This window comes from Falco cherrug, chromosome 4 (assembly GCF_023634085.1).
Source record: "Falco cherrug isolate bFalChe1 chromosome 4, bFalChe1.pri, whole genome shotgun sequence".
NCBI lineage: Eukaryota > Metazoa > Chordata > Aves > Falconiformes > Falconidae > Falco > Falco cherrug.
Window position 1 is genome coordinate 85,200,098 of NC_073700.1, and position 24,942 is coordinate 85,225,039.

Sequence of the window (24,942 nt, forward strand, 5' to 3'; positions counted from 1 at the left end):
TGACAGAAGTAGGGGATTTGATTTAAATTACAAAAAAAAAAAAAAAAAAAAAAAAGAGAGCAAAGAGAGAGAGAATTAGAGTTTTACAATTAAGATATGATTTTGATCTGATTAAAAGGAAATTGTTTCACACCATTGTCAAACTGGATGTTTCATAACACAAAAGGGTTTTCTCAAAATTAAAGACGAAAATTGAAGAAGACTCTGGATGATTCGCAAGATTACATTGTATTGAGTTTTGTAGAAGAAGCTTTTGTATGAATTTGGAATATTTAAACAAGTTTGAAAATCCAACTGATTCATTTCAATTGCCTTTCTTTGAACATAATTTACACCTGCAATGACTTTAACATAGGTAATTACTGTAACCTAGTTAGAGGAAGGAACACGACTTTAAGTAAAAACTTAAAACTTAACATGCTTCCTGCATGTTTTTCGATAAGCATTTGGTTTTGATCATGATTTTATCATGGCTTTTGAAAAAGGCAAAAAGCTACTGTTTTAATCCACTATTTAAACACTTTTTCTCCTCTGAATAAGGAAATTTAATCTGTTCAGGCCAACTTGGCAGTTCACTAGCTACATGTTCCTGAGATGTTTGCCAGATTACTGTACCGTCACACATGTAAGCCATTTTACCCCCCTTGTAAAAAGACACAGAAAAGAAAGGCCCTACGACGCTTGTGACTGTGGATTACATATATAATGGGTGACACAAAAGAAAAATAACACCCTGAGGCTCCCTCTCCTGTCTGCTTCCCTGCCTCGCAAAGGCTTGACTCCTAACCCCCCCATCTCCACTCTTGGAGAAGGGTGAAGAGACCTCAGGATTATCTCAACAGGGGAAATACACATTGATACTCGGCCTGAGGCACGGGTTTGCTAAGGTGACTGCTCTTACAGGCCCAGTGCAGGTTGCGTTGTATGCGGTGGAGTTCTGCACCAGGCACTCGGGGTGGCAGGGCAGGCACTTGGACTCCCTCTCAAACTCCCTCGGCTCCCTGAAAAACAAACAAACAAGAGAAATAATTAAAAAACCCAGGCTGATTAGTGAGTGATAGATTTCCTCTTCCTGACTTCTCCAGTTTAAATGGATTGGGATGATGGTGCTGAGACAGGAGGAGGTACAGGAGGACCCTCCTGGCTACACCAGCAGCGCTGGCCCAGCGCGACCAGGGGGAGGTAAGAGTAAGGGAATTTTTGTTGACGGTGAAACACATGGTGCTCCAGATTGCATACTACAAATTAGTTTACTTTCCCTTTTAAGGTAATGACACAGAATATTCACGACGATTTCCAAAGGCTTTTAAATGGTAGTGATGCAAAGAGATCAGCAAAAACAGTTTAAGTGATTCCAAGGCTCGAAATAATAATTAGCAAAGTTAAAAAGCAATGCACTGATAATTAAATTCATGCCCTCCCTACAACACACAATGAATCATTAAAATATGAAAGCTGGGAACAGATGGTTTCAATAGCAATAAAGCTGTTCCACTTCAAGTAATGGTGTTATTAATTAAACTAAATCTACCCATCATTTGACACAAAAAATGCCCAGATCTGCCCTTCAGGTCTTAATAGCTGCTGGAGGGAACCAACTTACAAAAAAAAAAAAGACAGCTGCTAAACTGCAAGCTGCTAGAGAAATACAAACATCAGGGGCATCAGCACCCTGTCAAGTACTTGCTTAACACTCATGATTTTTAAAAGTCAAACTTTGAAAGATTTATTAAAATATCCCTGTAATTTTCAGTGCTAGATGTGCCTTCCCCCCCTGAAAAACCTAGCCGCAGTCCTGACAAACAATGATACGCTCCCTTCAGCCTGAGCAAGGCTGAAGCAATAATTTTGCCTGGAATTGCTGCTCTCAGTGCTTTTCAGATGAAAGTTCATTCTCCCTTGACTGCAACTTTGCAAATTGCAAGGGCAAGCCTACTGGAGCCAGGGCTACGGGGCCACTGAGCTCCCAGGAACTGCAAACGGCTCTAGCTCTCGACCGATGCGCTTGACATGACAGACAACTGGGATTTTCACTGGGGCTTTAAGCTCCTTTATTTCTCACGGGAAGGAAGCATAAGGCTTAGCCTCCTTGGGCCTCCAGATACTCTCCTTGCAGGCTTAGGGGCATGTCTTCTTGGTAGCCACTGCGGCAAGAGCAAACACCTAAGCAATGCTGATGGGGAAGGGGAGGTACCTCAGCCAGGCACCATGCTCACACCTCTGCAAAGCTGGTGAAATCCCACGCAACCGCAGGGCCTGGGTTTTGCTTGCTTTCTAGTTGCAACAGGTTTTCAAAACCAACCACCCCCACTCCCGAATTGTCGCCAAAACCTCAAGCACCCCTCGGACGCCTTACCCTTGCAGGATGTTGCACTGTTTCACACACTCCTTCTGGCGATCAAAAAACCTGCAGGAGAAGCAGTGGAAGGGTCCTGGGCCCCAGCAGCCCACGTCTGAGCACAGGGGGTCACAAACGTGCCTGGCAGCAGCTGGGAGGGAAAGACAAGAAAAGCCATGAACGTCAAGGCAGGAGAGAGGGCAAATGCAGCACTGCCCATGACTCCGTCCTGCTCAGCCGCTTTCCCCAGCAGATGTGAATGGTCCTGGCAGCATGGAAGAAGAATAATCATGCTTCTCTTCATTCCCAAAGCCTGAAATTAAGAGTGACTTCTGGCCTTTCAAAATAAGAACAAGCTCCCTGTGACAGTTTAACAGCTGTGTAATAAAGATAAACCAGTACCAGGCTGAGAGTTGGGGTGGTTCAGTCTGGAGAAGACAGTGCCCTGGGGAAACCTTACTGGGGCCTTTTAACACTTAAAGGGGCTTATAACGACTTTTTGCCAAGGCCTGCAGTGACAAGGGACAACAGTTCTGAACTGAAAGAAGGTAGATTTAGATTGGATATGAGGAAGAAATAGTTACGATGGCACAGGCACAGGCTGCCCAGTGGATGCCCCATCCCTGGCAGTGCTCAAGGCCAGGCTGGACTGGGCTGGGAGCAGCCTGGGCTGGTGGCTGGTGTTCCTGCCCGTGGCAGCGGGCTGGACTAGATGGTCTTTGAAGGTCCCTTCCAACCCAAACCGTTCTGTGGTTCTATGACCAATTTCCAAAACACAAGAAATCCATATTCTGCAACAAGAAGTAACTAGATTTTGGTGCAGGACCACTGCAGTCAACAGCAGCATGGTTGAACAACAACTTTGACCTTGTCAAAAAGCCCAGTATTTGGAGCTAGCTTCTGTGTCCTTCAACCTGTGTGGCTTCATTATCCCCACAGTGGTGAAGCAGCTCCTTCCTATCTGCTGGAGACCATGAAGTCCACACCTCAGTAAGAAAATATCCCACTTTTCCCTCACCATCTTCATTAAAGCAGTATCACTGACAAATTACTCTTGCATTTCAGCAATAGCTTCCATGGGAAGCAGGAAGGCAGCCCTGACTTACCACACTCATTTTTATTTCTGTTCTGTATAATCTTTGTTTTCTGGCTCGGAGTTGCAAACAGGCTGCGCCAGTCCATGGTGTCAGCGTAGCAGAGGTTCTTGTTCTTCATAATGGCGACATCTCCATCGCTTATTTCCTTGAGTGAGCGCAGCCCTAAGGACTGTATTTTCAAGTTAACAACAGCAAGGGAATACTGGCCACTAAAAAGGAGATGGACAAAAAGAAAACACACAGAAGAACGAGAATTAGTAAGCAGGGTTTTACTCAGCACATTTTTCTTTTGGTTTTCAAATGTGTGTTGCTGTGAATTGAAGTTTGTTCAAGCAAGATGCTGCTCAGCCCTCTAAACTGAACACCTGGTACATGGCATACCTACTGTAAAACTACGGCAACACTCGTACCTGGTTTTGCATGGGCTTTTTAAGCTAAAACTGGCAGGGCATGTGCACTCTGTCAAGTAAATGGTGTGCAAGAATGGTTGTAGGTAGAGCAGCTATTACTTTGTGCTGGTCCACCAAGCCATCCTTCCTCTCAGGGTAAGCCCAGGAGGGTGTTGGCTGGACTGCTAGTGTCTGTACCACCTAGCAGCCATGGTCTCCATCCCTGACTGCCCAGCTACCTGAAATCCCAAAGTGCTTCTGATTACATTGCCCCAGACTGCAAAGAGTGCCCTCCGTCCTGCTGGCTCTTCCAGGCTGCTGGTCCCCAGAGCAGGCTCCTGGCAGCCTTCCACACACAGCACAGAGCTGAGGGTCTTACCTCCCCAGCACAGTATCTACTGCTACCAAGATGGTGCTCTGCTCCTCGCAGGGTTTTTCCCCTTTTGCATCAGTTTTGGGACACCCGAGTCTCACACCCCCTGTTACCTTGGGGTGCTCGAACAAGTGCAGCTCTAAACACAGTTTCTTCTACAGTCGCTCTGGCAAGATGATTTACTTACTGTTGCTTGGTTCTGCCTCGTATAATCTCCAGATTTTCAAAAGCATAGAGATCAGTAGCATTATCGGGCCAGGCTTGAATCAACAAAAATCCTGAAATGAAAAAAAGATTTAATAATAATAGTAGTAATGACGATGACGATAACAATAAAAATAACAATAATAATAAAACGTGGTCAGTATTGGCAGCAGAACCTCCTCCTTGAGCTCTTCTGGTGCTGGGAGAAGGTGTTTGTGCTTTCCCTATGGTTATCTGAGAATCTTAAAGTGAAACATGACATTTCAGGGAGCAGGAAGATATTTTTAAACCCTGTTTTATAAACAGTTTACTACTCGGCCCACCACCAGGGCTAAGGAGCGTAAAAGACAAGCATGCTGGTGAGCCACCCATCCTGCCACACCGCGCTGCCAGTGACGACGGCTCTGGCTAGCAGATACCCTGGCTGAGAGGTGGCGGGCACCAGTGCTATGGGAGAAAGGCATCATGCCATCCCATTCCTGAGCTGCCCTTGGGGAATGGGAAAATTGGGGAATGGGAAAACTGAAGAGAAAGCAGAAACAGAGCAGAACAGACAGCTGCTCAGAGCAGATTTGCTAAGGCAAGCAGATTTCCCTGCTCAGCCAAGGTGCCCAGGAGGAGGGGGAGAATTCGGGGAATCGCAGGCAGGTCTATGAAGCTCTGGGGTTAGTTGTTGCTACCATGAAGGGAACTAGACAGGTGAAAGAGAGCAAGGAAAGGGGAACTGGAGTCATGTCTGTGGAGCCAGCTCTGATGTTACGCTCATTTTATAATGGGCTGAACAAAATTACTTTTAATTGATACTTGGTGCAAGACGGCGGCTGAGGGCTCCGCTGGCTACTTTGTGCTTGTGGAGACATATTCACCCCAAGGAAGAGCTCTTCAGGCTGGAGAGGGTGTCTCCACAAGGATGATGCAAGCCACTGAGCACGCTTCCCTAAGGAGCTGCTGAAAGGTTTTCCACAAATAGAAACAAACTTGGCTTTTTTTAGCTGGAGTGACACGCCTCTGCATCACCACAAACTTCTTGGGTGGCTGAGGATCTCCTCTGCTTTTACTCTTTGCTAGGGCTGACAGTTCAGCAGAAGGGATGGTCTGGCCAAACCACACACCTTGGATAGGTGACCAGCGTGGGTCACACGGGTGTAATGCTGGTGAGGTGTTGCTGACCACCTTCGTGAAGGGTGACCCCTAGTAGCTCAGGGGCAGAAACAATTTGCTTGGATTTCTCTCCATGTGCTTAAAAAATTTCCCTCTGCTCCCTTTGTGTTTTTGGCAGTACCAGTCAGAGGACATTGCAACTTAAAACTCATTGCTAACCTGATATTTCTTTAACTGTTTTGAAGACATCCAACTTCTTGGGGTCCAACGGCAGGGTCTTTGTGAAGGCGTCCCTGAAACAAACAGAATGAGGAATTGGGAAAAGAATGGCTCAGCCTGATTTTCTCCCTAGCCCTTCTCCTCCAGTGCTGAATGACCAGCAGGCAACTCACCCTAGAAATGCAACTGGGAGAATGCTGACGTCCCCATTGATCTTGGTACAGTTTTTGAAGGAGTCTATGTTTGTGGCATTTATGGAGAGGATCCCTTTGAGTTCACCTATTCCAATGCCATTGCACACTGTTAAGAGAGAAATACAAAAGTCAGGGGGGAGAAGAGTGAAGCCCAGTCACATGGGAGGGAATAAACATGGAGATGCCGTTAGTCCAGAAAGCACTCCCCTATGGTCAAACCTACCACTGCAAGATGAATTTCACAGATCTGTTGCCTACTTTTGCTTTTCAGAAAGCACCACAGGACAATGGCTTCCTACTTGCCCAGCTGTGCAGCTCTGGTCCGAGCATCTCTGCACACAGGCTGTGGCACGTGCCCATCTCTCTCTTTGTTCTGCTTTCGTTTTACTCCCCTTGATGAGATACTGGGAAGGACAGGTGAAGGAGAAGGCTGACGTGCAAGATACACATGCACACAATGCATGGTTTATCTGCTGTACTTGTGGTGTATCCCAGTTGGAGAGCATGCTCCACAGCCACATTTCCTGATCAAACCACTTGTCAGATCTCCAAACTATCACTGGATATTTATATTGAATTTGCACTTAATTGAGATAAGAACTCCATATACTTTTTCTACATCTCAAAGCCCTACTGGTTTATTCCATGTTTTTATACCTTTGCTGCATAGCCCATCACACTTTTTACACTTCCGAACACCGTTTTCTTCCACTTCATAGGTATCGGTATTGCACGAGCGAACACATGAGCCGTGGTCAGTCACCACGTAGTTGTCTGGAAAAAATGAGGATACAAAGGTCACTGAAATACGAGGGATGTGTTGGGGGCTGCACAGGCACTTCAGCACTGGGAAGAAAAAGGGGGTTTGAACTTTTGGCATACTTAACAAAGCACAGGCATCAATTATGAATTCTCACAAACACCCTCTGAAGGCAGATGGACATACAGTGCTCACCATTTTACAGAGAGGGGAACGGTCACACAAGGATAAACCAACAAGGCCAGGCTGTGCACCAGTGCCATGATCAGGATCAATACACAGCACTTCACCTCTGTGCACTCTTCCAGGCCAAGGGCTGGCCAGGGCAATGGTCATCCCCAGAAAGGGGTACCAGTTCTGTACACCAAACCTTCTTGCACATTTAAGTCTTGAAGGGTTAAAAAAACATGGATATAGAACAGTGTGAAAGAAAAACCAGTATCTGTTGAGGAAACAATGAACATAGGCCTTGAGAGGGAGGCGTTTAAACCAATGACTTTCTACCAGTCCTAATTAAGAACCAATTACTACCAGTTGATACTGCTTTGATAATCCACGGGACTGATTCAATACGGTCATTGTCCTAAAGATTCTCATGAGGTGTTTTTCTCCCCATCAAGAGAAAAATCTTCAGAAGTCACAATTCAGTGGTTAAAAATCAGGGAAGGTGATGGATGCAGACGGTTTGAAAAGGCTGTCTTCTTTACCAGCTAATTCCCTCATTTTTGTTACCTATTCCCAGTTCCCACAGAAGCTGAGCAGAAGAAAGTTCTCTTTCACTTGGCCATAATGCAGAGGGATAACGCAGGTCCCTTCCCACTCCTCTCCAACCTCCCACCTCCTCTGCGGCTGTGGAAATGAACTTACGTGGACATTCCCTCACACAAGTGGCTCCGAAGCTGTATTTTCCATCAGGGTTGACATCCATCTGATAAGTGGTGGGATTATACAGGACCAATGGGGGACATGTATCCTTGCATGTAGCATCGTCCCGAAACTTGCGGCATGCCTGTCATTGAACAACAGCACCTGTTAAACTACCTTCTCCTTAAAAAGTGACAATAGTTTTACATTTGCTCCTTAAAAACACTCTGATGGGCTCATCATGTTTCGTGCTTAGCTCTAATGGAACTCCCAGGCAGCTACAGGATGGGATGGTCCCTCATGCTTTGAAGGTGAAAGGTTGCTTCAGGTTGGGCAATTGAATTAAATATTTAGGAAAAAAACCCCAGAGAACATGAGGTTTTCTTGTTCTGAACAAGAAAACTTGGCACTCGGGTGGAGAGCTGCTGGGATTCACATGGGAACAGAAGTGAATCTGCATGCCTTAGAAGAATTTTCCCTACAAGCAGTAACCAAATCCAGACAAACAGTACTTTTCTTGGCTGCTTTTTTAATAACCAAAATCAAATCAAGTCCTTTCCTGCCGATTACTGACTTTTCTGGCGAAATATTAAACTGAAGTCATTATATTTGGCTGCAGGTAATGAACAATTTAGCAGGCATTTATGAAGGACAAGTTAGTTCTTCCAATCTATTTCTGCTTTAAATTAATAATCACTCTCTTTTCCCCTTTTTTCTTCCCTGGCTTTCCAGATGAGAGAATAACTGTCTTCTCTGTGAGCCAGTAACGGCATCATAGCCATGCAATTTATTAAGGGGACCAGGAACAGAGGTAACAACAAAACTGAGACCAGACGGTTTCTGTGCTGATTACCCAGGTGTCACCTAATTCAGAATGAACTGCAGTGCAAACATGGGGAAGAGTTAAAACCACAGTGTGCACCACCAACGCCCTGAAACTCTTGCAGAAAAGCAATGAGAAATGAGACGTGTTTTTTTTCCTAAAAAAACCTCCATTTTCTCCTTCTCCCTCCATTGCCCCAGGGTCCCCCAAATAAAGTGCTTTTGTGGCAAGTGAAAACCAGAAAATGAAACCTTGATTTCATGTCTGAAGTTAATAAAATGCAAAAAAAAAAAAAAAAAAAAAAAAAAAAAAAATCCATCATCCCTTCTTCCCCTTACAAGTTCTTGCTTTAGCAAACCAAGTTTATTACTGACTAGCGCTAAGGAGCACAAGGCCAAGCTGTGCTGGCATGGAAAACCGCTGCACCAGGGAGGCAGCTGAGGACCTGGGGACCTGCCTGCGTGGGGAAGTCACCCTACAGCAAACACTCAGCTGCTCTGCAACAACTTTGAGCTCACTGGGCTCTTGATGGCGCTAACACTGCTTTGGCAGGCACTAGGAAGGTCCACCTGCAGGGTCAGTAGAAACCTGCTAAGGATGCTGTGAAGCTCATGTCCTCTTCCCTCCCACTGACCACCCGCACAGGGAAGCCCTGGAGCACCCTCCGGGTCAGCACCCCTCAGAGGCCTTCTCGGATGGAAGGAGGGTAGAGGACATGCAGCTGGAAGCCTGCCTTGCTGTGCCAGGGATTTAAGCAGTTATGATGGTGGTGTAGCATCATTACCAGGCAGTCGCTCTCCCGAGGCCCCGTGCACCCCGCGGCACACTGGTTGTGGCAGCAGTCACTGGGCACCTTTCCCCTGCACCGGCCAGAGCACTGCTGCGCACAGATGACTTTTGTTACTGGAAGACACAAGCAAAAACAAAAACATCAGGCATGAAGAATGTTAGAGCTGTATTTACTGCAACGAGATCAAGAAATATGGAAAAAAAGGTCTGATGCAGGATCTGTTCTAGATTTTACCCCTGGGATGCGTGTTCTGTCCTTATATAAGGCCAGCGCTCTGGAGGGGTGAGAGCTGGTGTGGGTGGTGGTGAGAAGGGATTGTGTTCAGCCCATAATTATCTTGGCTCTTGCGAGGTGCTAAGCACTCCGGTCCCAGCCAGCAAACCATGGCCTGCTTAGAAATAGCATCCAGGTCCCTGTGGCATCAATGCCTAAATCAAGAAAAATTCTGTGGAGTCATTGCATCTTACAGCTGGACAACAGAGCAGGATCTGGCTCCATTTTGCTGAGAAAATCTGCTATTATTGGTGCTAGCTTTGGGAAAAAACAACATGAAAAGAGAACTGCCAGGACTCTCTACTATAACGGGAAACCGTACGTTGTTGGTGTGGTGTTAGGATCCCTTCAGAGCGCTAAAAATATTTCTGAAATTTCCAGAGAGAGGGGACGCCCAGTCAGCAAACTGATTTCATACGTGAATTGTATTATTTTTCTTTAGGCTTCAATTCCTTGGCCAAATTTTATCTTCATTACTCAGCTCCCACTGGGTTTGCACCAGTGCAGCAACCCAGACGAAGAACTGGCCCCAATTCAGCGTTTTGCAGGGAAGAAAAACCGCCTGCAACATTTTGTTGAGAATCCTGAAATCATCTCCATTTGAATATCAAAGCAGAGAAAACTATAATCAGAACAATTTTAAAAAAAAAAAACACAACACCCAGAAATTAATGGCTAGCATGTGTTTGTACCAGAGACGCAAAATGGGATTGTTTGTTCTCTAAAAAAAAAAAAAGACTGATCCACAGACCCTGGCATTAGATGTCAGAGAAACCTGATGGCTAACCCACTGTGCTGCAGCGCCCCGAGCATCCCAGCGCGGCGCTAGCCTGAGCAGTTACCAGCTCTGCAGCTGGCACAAATGAGCTACAATATCATCAGGAACTCCTGTAAGTCTGAAACAGACGGTTGTTAATTAACAGAAAGTTATTGGTAAGTGTAACCTGCTACAGGGTATATAACTGATATTTTAAAATAATATTTCCTAGCTTTTTCCACTACACACTTTTATATGCAAATTGTATTATTTCATTTCCCTTGTAAGTCTGTAAGCAAGATGGTATATTTTCAAGGAAACAGATTATTTCCACAATATGCATTAGCTTCTCCGATAGCAACTCCTCCATTCAACTAGAAATGGGGGAATAAAAGGCGCATTGTTCTACACGAACAGCATTTCGATATGATTTTTTTTATAAGCGTCAGCAGGGGAGTAAAACAGCTCGTCACTTTGATAGCTATTGACTAGAGCTTCCTGCTGGAAACATAGATCACGGCATGCATTTATATTTCGTACGAAATATCCCACATTTGTTGAAGGAGAAAGATATGCATCACCCCAAACCTTCCCACACATGGAAGCGTGGGATACGTTTTCAGTTGGCCAGATTCTCAAATGCCTGGAAAGGAGAGCCAGAGCCTGCAAGCAGTTTTGCTTTGCACGCTCCCAGTTACCCTCCCAAAGCCAGCACGAGTCTGCAAATGCTGGGAGCTTGCAGGGCTGAGACTTGGGTCTCGCCAGCCCCTGGGACGGCTGTGTGGCCTCCACTGCAGGACTGACCTGGGCAGGGCTTTGTGAGCAGCAGCCACTGCCCACCTCCAGAGCCAAACTGCAGAGTGGAATGAAAAACTCTAAAGCTTATATTAAATGAAGAGAGAAAGGCTCTGTGTTCTTTTCCCTTAAGCTCTAGAAGGCGTACAGCTCTGGCCTGATACTTGCAAGCAAGAAGCTTAGGTGTAGGTGATTATTTGCAATGGAAAACCAAGGATAGGATGTTGCTGTCATTTGTGTTATGTCTAGACCAGCAATCTTTCCACTGAACCCTACACAAAACAAAGAATCAGAAACAGTGTATTTCCCTACTTATTACAGAAAAAAGGAAATAATAAAGTAGCAAAACAAACTGGGATGGTCTTCTTAGCCTTTACTTTGGGAAAAATAAAGCCTTGCAAAACCTCAAGCATGTTTCTGTCACTCCCTCAATATTAGACAAGCATCCTACCTGCACAAGTTTACAGTAAGGCACAGGCAGCCAACCTGAACAACCTCATGATGCCAAATACCTCCACTGACAAATTAGAAAATGGTTATGCATTTTCTGAGAGCCTTCCCAAGGTCCTCTGAGTACAGCATGTGGTGTGATCACCCACATGAAGGTGACACCTTTTGCATTTACAAAAGAAACCTATGGGGATTCCAAAGAGAGCAGTTAAAGCCAGCAAAAATCAGGTTATGTTGTTGCTTCTAATAGTAGAAATCAATCTGAAGTATCATTAACTGGCCTGCGGGAAACAGCAGGAAGGCAAACAATTCACCACACAGCTACCGCATTCTTTCTTAAACAGTAAAATAACTTCACGAATAAATGTTTGTAAGTGAAGATGGGAAAAAGTTAGAGGTGACAGACGAAAACTTTCAACATGGGAGACAGCTGTGGTCCTTTGCCTCTGGAGGAAGAGCACATCTGCAGGGAAACTCAGACCCAAGTCAAGCCACCCCGAGGTTTCCCCTCCAGGAATGGAGCCACCCGGGGGCAGCAGGCACAGCCTGGTCTGCGCTTCTGCGGAGTGGGCAGCGGGCCATGCCCACCCATGGTGCGCTTCAAGGAGCCCCAGCATAGCGGGATGCAGAGATGGGCAAGTGTGAAATACGTCACTAATTCACGCTTAGCGGGTTACTTTCTCAGCGGATAGAAATTTAGTATGTTGGAGCACACAAGATACTTCTTAGTTAATCTGCAGGCTTACGTGTCTGGCAGTTCTGTTCGCCTGGGCCCCAGCAGTGGTCTTCTGTGCAGTTCGGATGGCATTTGGGACCTAAAACACAACAGTGGAGTATTATATTCTATAAGCGTGGAGAACAACATCACGTGAGTCACAGAAAACAAAGACTCGAGCTTCCCTTCTCGATAAATCAAGAAAGGAAGCACCTATATACCAACACTCAGAAATTTTGAGAGCTGGACCTTAAATCTTTATTGTGTGTTCACCTCTGGCTTCCTACATGCGGTTCCCACACCTTTGAGCAAGTGAGTACAGTACCCAACCAGTCTAGCTTATGGAAGAGGTGTATTTTTCCCAGGAACAGGAATCTCAGCTACTGCCCAGCTGGACCTTCTGCTGGGGTTTGCATGCAATGGCAAGTCACCACCGGCTTGCGGCCAGGCATGTGCCAGCTGCTCGCTACAGGCCACATGTAAATCAATGTTTCTGAACAACACTGTTCGAAAAAGAAAACAAACCCAACTGGATTCGCAGGCAACCGCCAGCTACTCCGACCACAAAGTAATTTGACTTGTCTGCTTTGCGCCCTCCTCCCGCCCTTTGCCAAAAATACTGCTGGGTGTAGGACCACATGGCAGATGGACAGTCACTGGAGAGGCGGCAGAATGGGCAGACACCCTGCCTGACCCTGGAGGTTTGGCTCTGGGCTCCTTCCCATCCCTCCCTCCTTACGCTTTTCTTTCTTTTTCTTTCTTAACAACAGGCAAAGTCCCAGCGAAACAACTTATTTTAGATTACGGGCTCATTATTAAAACCATAAAAGGCTGTCTAAGCGGATTAATCTGGAATTCACTACTTTTAAGAGGCATTTCCTACTAGAGTGATTCTTCCTGCCAGCAACACGTGGTTCTCCCTGCCCCCACTGCCCATCACATAGCTGAACAAACGCCAATAGTTGTCCAAGAGCTGATTGATTTGGGGCAAGACCAAAGAACTTTCTGTTTTTTTGAAGTTGAAAAGTCAAAGGTTAACATTTCTGTGGTGTTTAGAGCCAAACTCCTATGCTGACTTGTATAGTTTGCAACTCCTTGATTACACTGGGGCTCTGCAAAAAAATATGTCAACACAGAAGTTGGCTATTAGCTCTCAGGCAATTACGCAATGGGAAGAAGATAAAGAAAATATGTTTCTCCGCCAATTTATAGCGCCAGAAATGAAATGCTCAGAAATGAAAATAAACATTCCCTTTCCGTGAAATGACTGGGGATTTTATGAGGGACTCATAAGGCTGAAGGATTAGCTTGAGCCCACTCTAAGCACATGCTACACAAACTTTTGAATATAGGCTCATCTCCCTGCTGATCTAAAGCATCAGACTTATCGGCTTGTTTATCATTAATTTTGCAAGGATAACCTGTGCGGCCTAAACCAGCAGAGCTTTTACAGCACTCAGCTTCAGCCTTAGCGCTAACAAGGCTTCGAGTCCCACAGTAACTCCATGTGGGTTTTCCAGACCAGACTTCTATTGTAAACAGAAGATTGCTGGAAAGCAAACGAGTGCATGCTATCCTGCGCTGCCTTTGGAGAACACGTACGTAGGGTACTGTCTGAAATCCAGGGAAGGTTTCCCAAGAACTCCACTAAGCTGTGAGTTAAGGACCTAACTACCCTGAAAAATTACACCTTGGGGGAGCGGTGAAGAAGTGAAAGGACTTCCCTTGGAAGAGGGCTTGCTGGCCCTGCGTGCAGGGCTTGGCGGACCTGAAACCCACCGCACGGAAGATGGGATGTTTGTTTTCTCTGAAATGGGGGAGTGCACAGCATTTTTGGTAAGTTAGTACTCACAAGAAGACAGGTTGCTTGCAAATTCAAGCACCGTGAGAGGCTTCTTGCTCGTGTCAATGATGTCATTCCAGAGAACGGTGTCCATGTTGCACAGTTTGGGGTTGTTGCTGATTTTAACACCTCCATTGAGAATTTCTGCCATGGAAAGAAAAAAAATGGTAAGTGAAACAAACTGCCTAAGTCTCCCATCTCTGAACTCAAGAAGGGGAAATAAAACATGTACTTCTTCACCCTCGGGCACACTACACTATGCTGACAGAACAGGACAATCCACATAGCACCAGCACTCCTGATGGTGCCGCTAACACCGGGCTCAGACTGATGGGTTCTGGAAGGTCGGCTGCTGCTGGATGCCACTAAGAGACCAGCACATGTGGCTTTCTGCCTGGTGCCACCTCCAGAGGCCACTGAACTCAGCAGAGGTGGCACTGCTGGTATGCATACCAGAGACCATGTAAGACCCTAATTCACATACCAACCAGCTCCCACTGGAATTTAACAGAAAATACCGATGCACATGCGCTGGAATTAAATGATGCAAAGGAACAAGTGGATACTTCTTTGCCATTTTGGAGGACACAAATAAATCCCACCACCCTGGTGATGCTTTGTATTTTCTGGATCTTTCTGCAATGGGAAATTACGAACTTTCTTCATCTTTTGAAGAAGGCTGGCTAGCAGGAAAGCAGTTAGGAAACTGGGAAACTACATTCAGATGGGCTTGATGGCATATAACTCTGAGAGGAGATCTCCAGTCAGATCTCGATACCAATAACCTAACAGTGGAAGTTTGTTTTACAGGTGCCTCCTCCACCTCTTGCCCTCATCTCACCTGACAGCCGTTTCATCGGCAGTTCTCGGAGTCCCTGGGTTTTATTCATGTGGTAATTGGATAAAACTGCCAGGGCGTAAGAGTTGTCATACAGCACATTGCCTCGGATGATCTGGAGGTTTTCTAAGGGAATGACATCCACCATGTTAAGCGCGATGAGCACATAGCCTGCAACCTCCTGTATCGTCTGAGAGAACAGAAGAAACAAAGTGCTTAATCCATACCACTCTTCTACTCTTGACAGAGTCACTTTCCTCCTCCCACCCATCCAATCCATCATCTTTCAATTTTAAGGAATGATAAACCACTTAATCTCATTAAAAAGTAAATAAATACGAGAAGAAGAAGGGACTATATGGGAAATATTGTCAGGTACAAACTGAGCCTTAGAGCAGCTGCCAGGGGGTCATTCCAAAGGTTCAGCTTACCCCTGTTCCATCCCCAAGCAAAGGCAAATGGGGCTGCCTTGGGGATGCAGGAGAACAGGGCAAGCATGTACGATAGGGCAAGCAAGTGCGCTGCTTCCCCTGAATACTTGCCCAGCCTCCAACCACTGGCAGCACAGACACCATTTGGTTGAGGCTCTTATGCTCTCTCTTCTTTGTCCCTTCCCTTGCAGAGCCTCCAATGCTCAGCAGAGGGGAAGATCAGGTAACCTTCTCCCTCTTAAATAACAGTTACAGGACAAAAAGAAAAGTGAGGCACTGTCCCTGGATGTAGGTTAATTCCTGTACTGTGAAATGTGTGCATTTCTATCTCCTACAAAAATAACCATAAATGAAAACCCCTCAGGCTACCACTTAGGATACTTCCCTGTTCTGTGCAGACTACCAGTGAGGGTTCAAGAGACCTGTTGCATTCCTGGGAACTCTGAGCTCCATGGTCAAGCTGTGCTTGGGAAAGAAAAATGGCAACACCATTGTGTTTGTAACCCATATATCTGAACCACCTCTTTTCTGATGTTTTTGCTTGTTGCTATGATGAATTTTTTTTTTCCTTTTCTTTGTTCCCTGAGAAAAGCTCAAAGAGATTACTCCCCTCAGCCCAGAGGACTGACCTGTTTAATCACAGCTACCATACCAGAGCTCTTGATACCAGACACACACTTCAAATGGCAAAAAAACCTTCTTCCTTTACTGCCTCTTTCTTTGAAAACCTCCTAATCTGATAACTAGGCATGCTAAAAGCAGTGCATTTAAAACATCTTTTAACAACAACAAACCACCCCACCAAAACCCGAAGGTGTGATGCTAATGCCACTGGTGGCAACCTGGCAGTGGGGGAGCAGAGCTGTACCCCTTGCCCAGTCTCTGCTTGGTGGAGAACCTGGAGGTCCCCATGGCAGACACTGCTCCCCCCCATGCTGTGGCTGTGTTTTAACGTCCATCCCCTGCCTGTTCCCCTTGCAGCTTGCCATGGTTACTCATGCACTCGTGTACAAAACAAGGCAAGTGCCTCTATGCTTCGAAACCTGCCATCCGTGGGTTGCCGCTCTGCTTTGCCCAGCAGCATCACGAAGCCTCTTGCACTCTGAGAAGCGAGGCAATCCGTAAAGATGTAAAAACATTTATAAGTAAGAAAAAACCCATCTGCATGGCAGCCAGCACATTGAAAAGCTACTTCTCAAAGTACCTGATTTAGTACAGTAGGGTTGAGCCTATCCTGCAGCCTACAGGTATGCTGAGACTATGATCTGCAATTTCTCTGACACTAGCTAGCTATGGTTTTGGATCACCACAGAATTTTCACAGGGAGTTGATCCTTTGCCCTTAAAAAAATGCTGCATAATTCTTTTAGCAGGGTAGGCCACATTGGCCAAGAACACTAACCTTCAGGAAAGAGAGGTCACGATTGTGCTCCACGTATGTAATCTCCAGGTTGCTGAGTACCACCTCGCAGTTGTTGTACATCCTCTGCAGGCTGGTGAAATGGTCTTCCACATGTCCCAGTTGGGTCAGCTTGTTATTTGTCCCTTGACAAACTGTGGAGGAAAGAAGAAAGCTCCATGAAGGAAAGCAAGAATAAATATGGGGTGAAGACTTGTTGCCCACCTGTCTTTACAAGCACCACACCAAGTGAAGCATCAGCACAGATTCATAAGAAACTAGAACTTTATCTTGCAGACCGTAATGGCAATAGTGTAGGGAGCGTCCCACGATTTCCAGGCACAGAGGTGTACCAGAATTAAGAACTGGAACAAATGGAAGAATTTCATGGTATGTTCAGCTCTGGCACACAAATCCACCTAAGCATGCTTTGCTGCTGGGGAAGAAACTGGTGCCACACAGAGCACCACCGAGACTACAAATATTTATAATGGCATGATGGAAAACTTAGTCCCCACCTGAATTCTCTTACTCTGTTTTATCCAACCTACAGGAACTGACAGAAGTGATCACCACTATATTCAATTGTAATGAAAGAGCAAAATGCAAACTGCTTTAAAGTAAAAAAACACCACACGCAAGCCCCAGAAACTCTGTACTACTCCAGTCAGTCCCTGGCCTATTCCTACATAGCTAAAATTAAAACATCTCCCAGTTATGCTAATACAGAGGAAAGGAGAGTGATACAGAAGGCAACATGGTAAAAAACTTCGCAACGCCTTCCAGGTGGAAAGCTTCAGCCCATCTTTGCTCTTCAGTGGGAGCTATTCGTCACTACAATGCAACCCCAGACTGACCTCATGGCTTTCCATGACACACTGGAAGAATTGCATTCTTTTAACTTGCAGAAAATAAATGAAACAATACTTTTGTAGAGCCTTAATTCCTAGAAGCACCAGACACAAACTGGAACACCACTGTTTGGGATGCTGTAGAGTAAACAATAAAGACTCTTGACAAAGCTGGAAATAAGTTTTGGAGCTAATAACATAAGACAACTGAACAATCAATGTTTTATTAGTAGGAAAAATAACATAATAAGCAGTGATAAAGAGGCACTCATCAATCATCAAAACCATTCACTGAACATGTGTTACTTCTCAGTATAGTCATCACCATTAAGAAGCAACAGCGATAACAGATTAAATACTCTTTGTCTATGTTTAAAGCGAGGCTATTCACTCACATTCCTCAATTATTTCTCATTATACGTCTAGATAAACATTACGGTGTTTGGGATCAGCGTCAACTGCTAGTAAACGGGGACAGTTTAACAGGGGCTGTGATTACAACATCCAAGTCGCTTGTTACTACACGATCCTCAAGTGCAGAAAATGACTCTTTTTACATTAGCCTTGAATTTCTGTAATGGACAAGAAATTTCTAAGCAGGATTTTCTGTTCAGTTGCAAACTTAACTGTTCCAGTGCGTTCATGCTTAAAATCTGCATTTGCCACCTTCTGCCTCAAGTATGAGAAACACAAATTATCAGCCAAAATCACAGGAGGGGTCTTATTCTGTGGAGTGGTCACATTTTTAAGGCAGAAAGTTAAAAATGTTGTTGTATGCTTGTCTGCCTGGGGAAATGTGGTGGTGTTGGGGATGGGAGTGAAGACGCTTTGAACTGATTGGAAAAGTCAGAGTCCTACAAGAGATCATCTTGAATTTTAAGCAATGTTGTCCTCCAACCAAGGAGAAAGGCAGTAATAAAAGATTCTCAGTTCAAAATCTCAGCTCGGATGCTCAGTTTAGGCATCTCAGATCTGATCTCTAAACTAGGGTGATTTTGAAATGCACTCAAATACAATGCAGGAGCAGGTGCAGATTGGACTGCTCACAGAAATGAAGACATCTAAGTCAGCCTGTTTTGGTCTTCATGGTCCACAAATGGCCTGATGCTCTTGTGGAACCTCCAGAGTTAACAGCAAAGATCTGCCCTGGTACTCAAGACAGCCCCTATGCAAAAGCTGCAGGGTTTGTGCTACATGTGAACCAAAGGGAGGGTGGACGGAGGAGCCTTCCCTGGCAGCATCCTCCTGGCCGCTCATGCCCACCGCTGACCCTGCGTGGCTTGGCACCAGTCAGATCGTACCACAAAACAGTCTGGCTCACCGAAACAAGCCCTAGGAGAAACTGCACACATTTCAGTGTGCTTCCCTTGGGATCAGGCAAGCTTTGGAGCTCTGAACTTGGGTCAGCTGTCTTGAGAAACACAGACTTTTTCACTGCTTACTAGATCAAGGCTGATGCAGCAGGCAGAGCGCATGGTTACTCTTGCGCTTCTCCCTCTCCCTCTCCTACGGGGCCACTCGGTGAACCATGCCAAAGAGTTGATCCAAGCTACAAATAATGCAGAACAATAAATAAATAAATGGACAGAGGGTATTTTTAGCTCAGGAGAGCTTACCGATTTGGTTCACCATGGTGCCCCATGAGCCACTGCCTCAGGAGCAGCTCCGAGGACAGTGAGGAGGCAGGAGCCTGCCAGCCTGTGAAGCTGCAGATGGAAACCCAGACAAAACGAGCTCTGAAGAAGCTTCAGGCTGGTCCTCCAGGACCTACTTTCTTCCCCTGTTGTGTAAGTAGAGATCACTTTGATGGCTTTCTACCAAAGGTGTCTTAAGCCACACGCAAACCCACTTATCTCCTCCTTCAGGCTCATCACATCTTCTATGCCGTAAACAGTAGATGAGATGTTAGTTACGATTTGGAAAGCACAAGAAAACGCGTTGCTTCTGTCAAGATTTCATGGCTAGCATCAGTCAGACCACCCTACAGGAGCTTCCCCCCACATGCACAAGTTTTTGTTTGCTCTAAGAGATAAAAGGCCAAATCCTTGTTTGCTGCAGAGCGTGCTAAGTACATCCAAAAAGTGAACTTCATCACAGCAGTATTTACCAAATGAGAACCTGGGTCATAAGCAGTAAACGCTGAGCAAATAAAACTCAAATCAAACAAAACAAGCTAAACCCCTGCAGCATTATTATTGAACTCAGGCAAAGGTGCTGAATAATTTTCCAACTAGAACATGTGGAAAGAGAAGAAAATGACCTGCTTGCATCTGATGAATAATACTATTGCTTATGAAAACTGTTCTGAAAAGATATATGCTATAATTATTTGTAAATAATACTACAGTGTGAATGCCATTCTGGCCAGAGGCAAAAGCACAACGAGGTGCTCACCTTGCTCCAGAGTTTTAAGTGGGACGTGCATGCTTGCATGGAAGGATTATATTATGATGTAACCCCTACTGAGTTTGACCTCTTTGCCCTCCAAAGGACAGATTTTGATGCCACATACATTCATTATATACTTCTGTTTCAATGTGCAGTTTAGTCAGAACTATCCAGGTTTAAGAGTTGGTGGTGGGTATGGCTACTCGCAGGGGACTGCTGGGGGCTGCGTTAGTATGCACCGTGTAACATATGTCCCTTGTGGACACTTACACATAGCTGCAGCACATTTGACCTTTATAGAAGAGTAAAAAAAAACAAGAGAAGTTTCATGATAAAGATTCAGGGTGAGGATGTCCCTGACCAGTAGAAAAACTGAGATCCAGAACTGAACTTTAAGGCATGGGCTGATCCCTAAAAGACAAAAGCTTTGCTCTTATCTGTGATGTTGATATAATAAAAATACAGCCAGTCCGGAAAGTTTTGACACAGAGAAGACATCCCAGGAGACCACCATCTGCAGCAGCAGCAGGGCTGCCCACTGGGAGCGTGGGGCTCTCCTGCCCCAGCCCAGGTGACCCACTGGACCCCCAGAGCCCCAGCGATGTGCAGGCTACCCAAAAAGTCTGCAGAGCAGCAGCATGGCATTACCACCACAAGAATTTTATTTCTATATGATGCTGCTCTTAGCATGCATGCTGCACTTCCTAAATGGCGAAGCGATGTTGATCTTGAATCAGTGACAGTATTACGTCAGCCTAAAAAATGCAGATAGTGCTGAAATGAGCCAAAAGGTCAGGTGCTGTATAAGACAGCAGCAATCAAAAAGCTGAAGAAAGAGGCACTCTGGACTGATAGATCCAAACTCGCTGAACTCTAGTGCTTATGAAAAGTGCAGGGTTGGCTGCCCTGGATCCTATAATCTTCTCTCTGCTCACAGATCCTTGCTCCCGTTCTCTGCCTCCAACTTGGCCTTAAAGGTGTATTTCTAGGTGATGCGAATGGGTTCACCCCCTGCAACCCTCTGCTCCTTGGCCTTTTTTGCCTCTTATGCAGCCCAAAGAAGTGGAGTGAATCCAAGGCATTTCCTAAATGGCATTTTCCACACGTGATGGTAGGGAGACAGAAAGCATCCATCTGGCCATAACGCTAAGCCACTATATTCTCCCAGATCCACACAAGCTCAGATTAAACAAAGTGGTCCCTGCAGCAATTGCCCTGATAGAAGTGAAATCTATCTTCATCTTTTCCCCAGAAAATCTCTGATTACTGAAATCCCAATCCTGTCATGCATGTTTGTCCCAGACTTGAGAAAACCCCTGGAGAATGCTTTGAAACCAAATTATCGCCAATCCCCAAAGCATCAGCTGTTTCTGTGCATGCTTAGCCTGCGTCAGTCTCCCTGCAGCTCTGACAGACACATCAAAATAACTCACAAAGGCAATTTCAGAGACATGCAAGTCCATTTTCATGCTTCATATATCACTTACAATTCTATATGCCCTGACATAATAAATTTATATACTTTTTCTGCACACTTTCCAGCCATTATTGACAATAACGGAAAACTTGCAGACAAGAGATATTTATTCAATCTGCCAGCATGTTTATAAATATTCCTCTCTCCTCACTCATTGGCAATAATTTCACTTTGTAATTTTTTATATATTTTTTTTAGGTATTTCATGGAAAGGCAGTACTTTCTCAGGCACTTGGTCCAGATACAAAGCTGCTTCTGAAAGCCAGGGGAGATAATGGCACTCGGTGTCCTACCATCAGTGCTGCCCACAACCAACTCACCTTAACCAGAGTGTGAGTGTGGGGAAATAAACTTTTAAATGAACTGGAATAATTTTGTAAGACATGCTGCTCGACATAGGTTTGCATGGGCAACCACACCATCCCCAAACCCCGCCACTCACACCCCCCAGGTCAGGCACAAATCGCTTCCCCCTTACGAGGGCTGCGCTGGCTTCACCTGACAAGGCCTCAGAAATTACAGAAGATGCTTGTATCACTCAGGCAGAATCTGCACATCAGCTATAAGGGCAGGTCCCATATATCAGTGTGTTTTTTTTAAACCAACCTCAAAGAGAATTCCCTTACAGCTATCAAACAGATCCAAGTAACCTACTGTGGAAACCAGAAAAGCGCAGCTACTACTGCCAGGTCACCAACATAATGGCATTTAAGCTTACGAGAAAGTACTAGAGCAGACAGGACATTTGTCATTATGACTAGCCTAATTTCTGGTAAAAAAAGAAAGAACCATACAATGCTTTCCCTAAAGAAAATGGAGTATGAAATATCAAAAGGCTGGAAATAGAAAGTGACGTTTCATTATATGTGATTAAAGTTTAAACAGAAACACTTCTGAGGTTCACCAGCTCCTCAGCGCTACAGAGATGTGATGGAGGAATTTCGTATTACTGGGCTGGGCGTGTTTTGCATCCTGAGTCCGAATTTCAAGAGGGAGGAAAGTCCATGTGACACAAGAAGAAAACCAAATCTGCTGCAATGTGCTGTGGGAAGTTACGAAAAGGAAAGGAAAAGCTGGAAAACAGGTGAGGAGTACAAACAGTGCTCAGATGCAGGCAGATGTTTTCCCTTGAGAACAGTGGTTGCAAATGCATGTGATGCCTAAAACCCCCAGTTTCAGCTTAATGAACAGCAGCATTTGGGCACTGGAAATGCTGCCGCAGAAGATAATAATTTTTGCACATATTCAAATACTTTAATTTAAAACATTGTGAAAAACAGCCTCATGTGGCTGTACCAAGTCCCTCCTCAAACAGCGTGGTTTGGAATAACGCAGTTACTGAGAGTAATTCCAACTGTTATACACACCAGGAGCAAAACAATGACAGAGCTCTTAAAAATATTTAGATGGAAACTGTAATTGCAGAAGTGACCCAAAACTAACGCCATAGTGCAGGAAAATAATATGCCTTAAGGGAAAGCTTTCCCAGATGGTTTCTTATTTCTATTTACTCGACAAAAGCAACTTTTCCAGTTAAATCTAATTTTAATTGCCCCTGTTAGGAGTGGAGATGTGCCCTCCAATGGCAGAAGTCACATCCTGAATGACAAGGGACAGAGGCAGTGTGACAGCTGAATGGCCCGACTGCTGGTGAGTGTCTTCAACTGAAAAAATAAATAATCATATACAAACCAACTCGTTCCTGAACAAAAACCTCTCCAAAGTCAGAGCATTTCTGACGACAAGAGATTCAGCCTTATTAATTCCCTAGGGTGCTCCCTCCGCCTCATTATCATTTAATAATATTTCTATTTTTCTTCTCTGTTTCCATTATTTAATTCAGCATGTATCTTCATTAATCCTCCAGATTAAGGCCAGACCAGGATGTGCTGAAACCAGTCTTCACACTGGCTTCAATGCGAACTGCATGGGGGATTAAATAATTCTCTCACTGCCGCCAGTGTAGATTTGGAGCAACTACAAGGATAGGGTGGGCTAGCCCAGAGTTTGAGCTTTCCCCTCCAGATGCCGTAGGATGAAACTGTGGGAGGGATACAGATATCTTCTGTAAATACCAGCAATGTCAAAGAAATGAGAACTGTGTCACCTTCCAATTTTTTATAGTTTGGGAAAAGGTTGCTTTCTAAATGTGAGTAATACATGGGAATTTTTGGAGGGGCTGTTTCTAGCTGGGTACTGGAAGATAACGAGGGTTTAGATCAGTTTTCTTCACATGGCTCTGTCAGTGGTCTGTAAGAAGACATCAAGGGTCTACTGTTGAGGATGCCTGTAGATAACACAAATGTCACCAGGGTCTAAATAACAAAGAGGGACAGATGACCAGTGCAGGCTGGTTTCTGTAATTTAGGAAAATGATCCCTCTGAACAACATTATTTGAACTATAGCCAAAGGCAAGATCTTACATCAAAGACTGAAGAACATGTAGACAGAAAACGGGGTGCTGGGATGCAACTGCCTAGAAAAGGACGTGGGGATAATAAGAGGTGACCAGCACATTGCCTGATGCAACAGAAAACCAGAGGCACTGGGTGCATCAGCGGGAATACGCCGAGTGGCAGGGAGGCAGGAGCACACTGATGGCCAGCAGTGTCACAGCACGAGTGGCAGGGAGGCAGGAGCATGATGATGGTCGGCAGTGCCTCAGCACTAGTGGAGGGGAGCAGGAGCAGCTGATGGTCAACAGTGCCCCGGCACATCCAAGACCATGCTGCACTAGAGGGTTCTCCTCTCCCGGCAAAGTGGGTGCCGCTGGGTACAGCTCCCGCGCACTGGCATGCTCTGCTGGGGCTTCAACTCTTCTTCAAGCTGCATTTCATCAGCCCATGTCCCGGCCACATGGCCAGTGGCTAGCGCAGGATGACCTTGCCTGGAGGTTTTTTATTGAGGGTGGTGGCTGGAAAGCCAAGCTCCCCCAGATGTGCTCACCAGCAGCTGGGGTGCTGCTGCTGGGCTCTCCCACTGGCACCCCGTGGGGAGGCTGCTCTAAAGGAAACCTCGGGCTTAGTGAGGCTTTCTCTGTTGAGCTCAAGGTGAACGGCCGGGTCTATTGCAAGTGCAATCACCAATGAACTCAAGTAAATGAGCTGTTCCTATGATTTATTAGCGAGGCAAACCCACGAATAAGGAAACTTCGTATCTATCAACCTCTGTGCAAACACATGCACACATATATACACAAATGTTAACAAGCAGTTTATAAACTTTATACACACCACTTAATAAATTTTCTACAGAAAACCACTCAGGCACCTTCCCCCACTTTTTAACCATCTTTATCGAAACTCAGGCCACGCTGACTGCGTTACTTGAAATCAACATGGACTTTGAGGTCCCCTCTAGAAGTTTCTCCACATGAGCCCAACAAAGCAGCGTGACAGGCTTGGTCCTACAAGAGCAGACCAGGCAAAGTGATGGGTTCATGCCACAGCTGCCAGTTTTAACCTTGTGGTTCCCTACGTACAGCGGGGCAACTGAAGGCGGATGCTTTAAGGTGGAAAATGCAGCTTTTCAAGTCACAGTTTAGACACCCAAGCAGCGTACAGGATGGGGAAA

The 24,942-nt window shown here is 45.4% G+C and overlaps 1 protein-coding gene across 5 annotated transcripts in view; it reads right to left on the reverse strand.

Annotated features, from left to right (window-relative positions):
* The window catches only part of EGFR (epidermal growth factor receptor), a 173,073-nt gene that overhangs the window by 32,292 nt on the left and 115,839 nt on the right, over nucleotides 1-24,942 (reverse strand). For 4 of the 5 annotated variants that reach the window (XM_055706640.1, XM_055706641.1, XM_014284897.3 and 1 more), the window contains 13 exons: nucleotides 16,656-16,807; nucleotides 14,827-15,013; nucleotides 13,995-14,129; nucleotides 12,174-12,242; nucleotides 9,147-9,265; nucleotides 7,543-7,684; nucleotides 6,573-6,689; nucleotides 5,895-6,021; nucleotides 5,722-5,795; nucleotides 4,385-4,475; nucleotides 3,445-3,644; nucleotides 2,357-2,489; nucleotides 902-1,001 (listed from right to left, as the gene is read on the reverse strand). In XM_055706640.1, coding sequence (XP_055562615.1) covers nucleotides 902-1,001; nucleotides 2,357-2,489; nucleotides 3,445-3,644; nucleotides 4,385-4,475; nucleotides 5,722-5,795; nucleotides 5,895-6,021; nucleotides 6,573-6,689; nucleotides 7,543-7,684; nucleotides 9,147-9,265; nucleotides 12,174-12,242; nucleotides 13,995-14,129; nucleotides 14,827-15,013; nucleotides 16,656-16,807 — 1,646 coding nt within the window. Of the gene's footprint in view, nucleotides 1-901; nucleotides 1,002-2,356; nucleotides 2,490-3,444; nucleotides 3,645-4,384; nucleotides 4,476-5,716; nucleotides 5,796-5,894; nucleotides 6,022-6,572; nucleotides 6,690-7,542; nucleotides 7,685-9,146; nucleotides 9,266-12,173; nucleotides 12,243-13,994; nucleotides 14,130-14,826; nucleotides 15,014-16,655; nucleotides 16,808-24,942 lie in introns of those variants that run through there. The other variant, XM_055706642.1, reaches the window with a different exon arrangement.